Source organism: Morus notabilis, unplaced genomic scaffold (genome assembly GCF_000414095.1).
Source record: "Morus notabilis unplaced genomic scaffold, ASM41409v2 Scaffold1062, whole genome shotgun sequence".
Lineage (NCBI taxonomy): Eukaryota > Viridiplantae > Streptophyta > Magnoliopsida > Rosales > Moraceae > Morus > Morus notabilis.
In genome coordinates, this window is record NW_010364904.1 from 88972 (window position 1) to 96715 (window position 7744).

Sequence of the window (7744 nt, forward strand, 5' to 3'; positions counted from 1 at the left end):
GCTTCCTCCTAACTGGGGAAAATTCTTCACCTCCCCACGGTTCCCCGTAAGTCCCCAAAAAATCCATGGACTCTCCAGCCTCATTCTCTTCCCAGCGTCGTCGGTTATCTCTGCCACCATTCCCGAATCGACCTCCCTCGTGTCGACCGTCCATCCTCAGCCTGGGTCCACCGTGTCTAGCGCGATTACCACCACCTCCTTCAACATCTCGACCTCCGCGCCAGTCCCGAGCGTCCTCGGTGGTTCCTCCGAAGCGATAATTGCCGCGCCGCCCTCATGGAGATTTCTGTCTCCGTCGCCGGTCTCGCCATCCCTGGGTCGACCATTACGACCGTCGCGATGGAAGTCCGGTCGGATTCCGTTTGCCTCCCGAGCCCTAACACGCGCGATCTCTCCGTCCTCCTCTAATCGACCCGTGATTTCACGATTTACACCTTGGGCCACCCCTACTTCATCTTCCCGAGTTCTCGCGGCTCCAGATCGTGAGCCCTCCGCCGGTGGAACCGTCGTCGCCGCCGCGGTTAGCAGTCACATCTGCTCCTCCACTAGTCGTCGCAATTCCAACACATTCTGGCTCACCTCTGCCACGTTATGGTTGATTTCGGCCCTTACCTCTCCGATTTCCTTCTCCACCGAAGCCCTAACCTGCTGGATCTCCTTTTCCATTGCGTCGAACTTCTTCTCTGTTTTCCTCGCCGCCATTAACTCCCAGAAAAAATTCTGCTCTGATACCAAATGATAGAGCCTTTGGTGTTTGGAATCAGGTCAAAGTATGAGTGAATTCAAGAATCACAAGAATCAACGTAGGAACTTTATTAATCGATAGAATCTATACAATGATACGCAGATCTTCGAGCATCTGCTTCCTCCCCTTGCTTGGAATGATTCCAAGTCTTGTCTACTTCCTGATTATTTGTCCCGTAACCCTTCCACTCCTCTTCCTTCTCCTTTTATACATTCCACCTAATTTCCCCTCCCACTGCCAGCTATCACAGTAAGTATACTTCTAATACTACGAGTTCCCACTTAAGGCTAAAAACAACTCTCCCACGATCAAGCCCGGCCCGTTCCTAAGCCTTTGCTCTTCCTAATGTACACTTGCCTGAGTAACGGCTTATAAGAATGTATAAAAGGGGGAGGGTAACAGAAAGAAGGATCGTTGGGGATAATCAGTTTGTTGTACAAATCTTGGAAACATTCCAAGTACGGGAAGGAAGCGGACCCTCGAAGTTCCGCGTATTGGTGTACATGTGCTAACATTAATAAAGTCTCTAGTTGATTCTTTTCTTCTTTCTTTCAATATTTTCTTGATTTTGTTCCCAAATTGGTTCAGCTCTTATCATTTTGGTATCAGAGCATCGTTTCTGGGTGATTATGGCGGCCAGGAAAACGGAGGAGAAATTCGAGGCGGTGGAGAAAGAGATTCAACAAGTCCAGGCTTCGGTGGAAAAAGAAATTGGAGAGGTTAGGGTTGAAATGAACCATAACAGGGCTGAAATGAACCATAGCAGGGCTGAAATGAACCAGAACGTGTCAGATCTGCGCTGGTTGTTGGAGGAGCAGATGCGACTGCTGACCGCGGCGGTGGCGGCGAATCGGCTGGCAGAAGGTTCTCGTTTAGGCGCCGCGAGGGTTCAGGAAGAAGAGGCAGGGTTGGGACAAGGTTTAACTTGCGATGTTGCGGGTTTGGTGGAGGAGGACGGCCGCGATCTGGGTGAGTCGGCCGAACCTAGGGTTTCCAGGGAAGGGGAGTGGGGAAAACGCCGAGGTGTGGATGGCTGGGAAAGTCTGGCCGGGGAAGAAATCGCGCGCACTAGTTTTCTTGATTTTGTTCCCAAATCGGTTCAGCTCTTATCAGTGGACCAATGCATTGAAAATGAAGTTGATTTTCAATTTGGTGCTAGTAATGAAGGGCTTCAAGATATGGGAAACAAGATGTCAATGACATCAAAATTTTTCAAGGATGTTACTATAGAGTCGGAGTTTGCTGCACCAGTGAAAGAAGTTAACAGTGGAGTCCATTCTTGTATTTTAAAAGATGAATTTGATTCTGTTTGCAGCAATTTTGGGGCTGTTGACAAAAAAATGGAGAGTGTACACTTGCAGCTGCCCTCCATTGTTGATGTTCTGACAAACAACAAGGCAGCTTTCTCTGGCGTGGTGGAACATGCACTGTAGCAAGATAATGCTTGTGGGAGGAAGGTTTTTGTTATAAATGAATTGTTTGAGCTGACCAACAAAGTCTTCCATTGCTACAAGGATGATTTTGAGGCTGAACTTCATGGTTTCGCTGCCTTTAAAGTGGTTCTCAATTTCAGCTCCAAACAAAAGTGTGAAGTTGAAAAAATAGAGTTAACAAGAACATTTGAAGCAAGTTCTGTACGAATCATTCCGTTCGACGTTCCAAGATCCAAGCTCATCAAGATTGGAAGGAAGTGGAGTCACACGATTGCGATTACTTAACACCTTGAGGACAAGGTGTTTCTTTGGGGTGGGGGTAATGTTAGGATCTGTTAATGACTTGGGAAGGTGTTTGGTTAGTGGGTTGGTATAGTTAGTAGGAATTAGTATAAATAAAGGGCTAAGTAGCTCACTAGGGGAGGTGGTGATTTTGAGAGTTTTGGGAGACTGAGATTAGGGAGAGCGGTGGTCTCTCGAATACCACCAAATTAGGAGTCCTTGGAGTACTCGAATTCTCCGTTCTATCCTTTACTTTTCCGTTTAGTAGTGTTTGGCAGTGTAATTGGGGATGGGCTAGTGGTTTTCAATAAAAGAATTCCCTTATTTCTATCCAATTCCTTGTCAATTTCGGGATTGATGTGTATGTTTGGCTGTGGAAAACCTAGGTACCTAACAATTTAGTATCAGAACAATTGATTCTGACCAAAGGGGAAAAAAAAACACCGACTCTCTAACGCCGCCAAAGTTGAAAAAACACGTTTATGCAGGATCAAGAGAGATTTTTTTTTCCTTGATTTGTCAACTGAGAAATTTTGATTAAGATAAAAAGAAAAGTACAGTAGGGAGAACATGGATAGATCTAAACAAAGAGAATGGTACTAATCAAATGCACTGCATTCTCATAATAAAGAGAATAGTAAAAAGAAAATACACTGCATTCTTATAATAAAAGTAATTTACCCTCTGAAAATAAATAATATTTGGCATAAAAGTGTACCTTATCATTATTTGTCTTTTCACTCTCACCATCATCCTCAAAAAAAGACAGCCCGCTTTCAGAAGCGCGACTTCTGATACTCAAATAAGCTTCTATCCCGACTATAACTCTTTCAATCTCCTCAGGAACTTGCTGCATATTGATGTGCCATCACATCAACCAAGATTGAGTGGAAGATATAAACTATGGGACAACATATGAAACTAAAAGCGTAGAGTAAAAGCAATAATGAGTGGAAGATATAAATACTAAGCGCTCAATCTGTGTTCTCTGTAACTATCTTTCATACCAAATAATACAAAAATACATTCTGCAATGCCAATTGCCACCTGAATGAGAATATGTTTATTAAGCACAAAAATGGTAGTACCTCAGTTAGTTCTGCTCCTCCCCATGGGAGACAAGATAAGATGCATGTAATATAAAAGTCAGCTTGTGCTTGCCAGGCTGGATTCCCCTTCTCCTCGTCAACTGTTGTGGCAGCTGCTGACAATAGCGTCTCAAAAACAACAACCAGGGAACTAGGCTGGATAACTTTACTGCACATCTATAGAAGAAAGATTAATCACAAGTTACAACAAGAAAATGTGACGTAAATGCACTACTACAGTTATGTAATTATCTAAGGCACGATGAACATGATTAAAGACCAACATCCATAACTGAATTAATCATAAAAGTGAAAAAAATACTTGGCCAAGCCTGGAGAAAAAAAGGATAATAACTTTATCCTATTCTATTCCTCTGATAAAAGGAGAAAAAAATATACTTTTACCAGTTGAAACCAAAATGGAAGACGGGAAAAGTCCAACCAAATGGAGCAAATAGTACACAAGTAATATTCATATCAGAACTCACTCAGAAAAGAAATATAACAATTGAGTTTATAATTCAACAAAAACATCCGTTTCTTATTTGGAAGTTGAAAAAAAAAAAAAAAAACAAACAAACAAAGATCCCAATATGGAAAAGAACAAGCTAATAGTTGAGTCCATGACTCATCCAATGTCAACTTTATGATAAAACTTGAAAATCATTGCATTCAGATTCAAGATGAAAAATCTTCAGAAGGTGCTACGAATATAAGCCCATCAATCAACAATATATATATGACTTAGTTTTTTTTATTTTTTTATTTTTTTTATTTTTTAATAAGAAAGCTCTTTATATCAATAATTGAATCAAACTACAAACGAAAGAGTACAAGGGTCCTATGACATATATTTGACTTAGTTGCAGAGTTTCCTTTACGTTTTAGTCTGTTTATTGGATAGGACAACTGCCACTGATCAATCATTGCTCGAAATCAGATAAATTACAAAACACTGTAAGTTACATACCATAGAAGTCAAGAACCTCATTAGAATTCGAATCTTGATGCAATTTCCCGAGTATAAAGCATCCTGATAAAGATAGAGTCAAATGAAAGAGGTCACTTAATGGAAAAAAAGGAAAAGGAATACATCAAGGGCATTAAAAGTGTAATCTTTCACTTCTCCTAATAAAGCTAGAGGATCATTTATAACCATCTCAGCAACCATACAAATACAAACCTAATAATGATCATTCACGAAGAGAATTGGCCTCTTAGAATCATTGCAAATTCTTTATCTACAACCACTGGCAAGGAGCCAGCATCAATATTCAAATCCACAATTGGACACCTAGTGATCAGCATTTTTTATGAAAATAGACTCTCACTCCACTTCCAACAACGACTACGTCAAATTTACTTCTATCTGACATATATCTAAGGCAAGTTAGCTACATCAGATGTCACCTAGTTAAATGACCATTAAAGATTGGGCTTCAAGAACTCATATAAAAGTTAAAAGTGCACATATCAGCAGAAAAGCCATTCCCAAACCACGAACTTGATAGTGCATGTACTATAAAAATATTATACAGAAAAGATCTAAAATTCAAATCTTATTCTCCAGGTTATTCTGCAGCATCCCTTTCCGGAATAACTGTGGGAAAAATCAACACTGAAAAAGAAAAATAATTGACATCGTTTTAAGATTGTGATTATCCACTAGTTTGACACTCAAGTCAACACTTTGAGGGCAAACTGAACATAAGACTTGCTTACCTGAAAGTTGGTTTGAGTTTTCTCAACTACTTTCCTAACAAAGTCTTCATTTTCCAAGTTTAACAAGCCAATCTAGAGAAAGAAAGAAAGAAAGAAAATTATTAGAATCAACAGCAAGAATTGTTAGAGATGCAAATAATCGCTGTTTTCTCCAACAAAAAAAAAAGAAAAAAAAAAAAATATATATATATATAAACATTCTTTTCTACAAATATGCAAGTAATAGATCATAAGTACAGTGTATTTGTAAATTCCACCCCAATGGCAGCATCATTTCGAACTTTAAACGTGATAGATGCAGCCACAAAACTTAAAGAGCCAACAACAAGATGAATTAAATAAAAATTTATGCGTTGAGTAGTGTAATGCATTGTAATTATGTAATACTTACTACTATATAAGATTTTTAGCTTGGGAGACTGAAATTCTACTTTTTCCTCCACTTATTACAAAGTTTTACTTGGTATATCTTTAAATGTATCTCAAAGTCAATGCCAAACAGAACAAGAGGTTAATCCTTGTCTTAATTTGTTCTTGAAATCACCACACAGTCTACACTTGAAGTTGTACATAATCTCCAAAGTGCAAAACACATTTCTGACCGTTCTCATTTTTCTTTCATCCTAATTAAGGTTACTTACATGCAAGGATTAATTATTGATAACAATAAACAAATTATAATTTACAGTCACCAACACAGATTAAGGTCAATATGAACTATGCAACTTCAAAGGAAAACAGGTGTAGAGATCAATAGATTCTTGTAACTGATGAAGCATAATAGAATCACCAGTAGGTCTTATATTTTTGATGGACCCCCAATGTATCTGATAAGAATTTGGTTCAAAAACAATTCACAGATTCACAACAAAATAACTAGTTGATAAAAAAGTGGTTTCTGATTACTTTCAATTGAAAAAATGAAAGAAACACAAGGATAAGCAGGTATTCGAGTGACACACTGCACTCCGTGTAACAAAAGCTCGTCTAAATTCACAATGCTCAGGAAATGATCAATGCCCCGCACTGACTCCCAGACTCACGTTTTATTCTCCCTGCCCCTAGGCCCTAACCAACTAAGTTCTAACAAACAAACTGCTAACTCCTCTATTCCCCAATCCCAGTGCAACTTCTAGACCTCTCCAAAATCGCAGCAACCAAACTGCGCCTCCTCACTTACGAACTCAACATTCGTGCTGTCACCAAAGCTTCTACGCTCTGCACCAATTCCTTCCCCAATCTTTTCCTAGCCTGCTTTTGCCTGATGTAAGTAAAACGCAGGGGAGGCTTATCGGCAACAAAAATAGCACTTCAAGTAAGGACTAAGGGGAAAACAGAACCTTCAAGCTTAAAAGAGATCATACCAACATTTTCACCTTATTCTATCACATTTTGAATTCTAAAAAAGTTTCTCTCCCTAGTATAAACAAGTAACTCTGATCAAAGAATTCTAAAGAACGGAGCTAAATTCGGACTCGTAAAGTGGGTCTGGGGGATTTCTGGGTATAAAAAAAAAAAGGAGCTAAATTCAGCAAATAAACAGAATCATACTTTGCAAAGGATTTCAAAAAAAAAAAAATTGAATACTCTACCACTGTCGCATAAAAGGGAATCTTGTGAGGCAATTGTTCAGCACACTGAAGAAGGAGCTGTCACAACGAACAAACACAGTAAAAACCAAAATGAGATCAACAAATTCGCAGATATAACTATTCTTTGATACCAAAAATACAAAATTGAATCAGAAAACAAAGTAATTACGGGCAAAATGTCATTAGAAGAGGGCTCGAGCTCTCGCCGAAGCACGCCATAGCATGTTTCCTGCAAATTTTGAATATTGCAAGTAGTGTTTCAAGCTCTGGAACAAAACAAGTAGGGAATTTGAACGAGAAAGACGACAAATACAACTATATATACATATATATATATATAGAGAGGTACGGACAACATGGTCTTTGAAGTCGGAGGAGGGGCTGTACTCTGGGCATTTGTCGCCGATTCGAAGAAGAAGAGTCTTCCAAGAGCTCATTTTTTTGTGGTATTTCTCTCAGAGAGAGGAACAAACAAACAATGGAGGGTTTTTGGTGAGAGGAGAGAGAAACGAGATTCAAGAGAGAGAAGGGATTTGCGGGGTTTAGCGCTGACTGACTTGAACCCTAACCCAGTTCTGGACAAGCCCGCCCGATTTTCTAACGGGGTTTTATTGCAATTTGCAAATGATAAATTGCATTTTGAGTCCCAACATTTTCATTGTCTTCGGGGATTGGTCCTTTTATAGTAACCTCAGAGGTTATTTAGGGTCCGTTCACTTGGTTAATTTGAATTTGTAATTCGAGTTAAGATGTGATTTTATGTCAGAATTTTTTATTGTAGTAAAAAAGTTAGATGTGACTGTTTCTGAGAGTTTTTTACTGTAACAAAACTCGAATTCTAAACTCGAATCGACGAAATAAACGGGGCCTTAGTTAGGGGAT

At 39.3% G+C, this 7744-nt stretch overlaps 1 protein-coding gene across 1 annotated transcript; it reads right to left on the reverse strand.

Annotated features, from left to right (window-relative positions):
* Positions 1-3063: 3063 nt before the first annotated feature.
* LOC21386712 (nuclear cap-binding protein subunit 1) lies at positions 3064-7455 on the reverse strand. The gene is made up of 8 exons (XM_010107103.2): positions 7216-7455; positions 7032-7091; positions 6863-6919; positions 5271-5342; positions 4519-4581; positions 3549-3725; positions 3179-3310; positions 3064-3072 (listed from the first exon to the last, which is right to left on the reverse strand). Exons 1-8 carry the CDS (start codon positions 7297-7299, stop codon positions 3064-3066), a joined length of 654 nt encoding a protein of 217 aa, XP_010105405.2. The 5' UTR covers positions 7300-7455.
* Positions 7456-7744: the final 289 nt, after the last annotated feature.

Bases quoted from the DNA above. Each gene is read 5' to 3' on its own strand.
- LOC21386712 (XM_010107103.2), bottom strand. From the start codon at position 7,299: ATGAGCTCTTGGAAGACTCTTCTTCTTCGAATCGGCGACAAATGCCCA. The intron at 5,343-6,862 runs GTAGAGTATTCA...TTCTTTCTCTAG, and splicing joins TTCCCTTTTATGCGACAGTG to ATTGGCTTGTTAAACTTGGA. The intron at 3,311-3,548 runs GTACTACCATTT...ATCAATATGCAG, and splicing joins GAGGAGCAGAACTAACTGAG to CAAGTTCCTGAGGAGATTGA.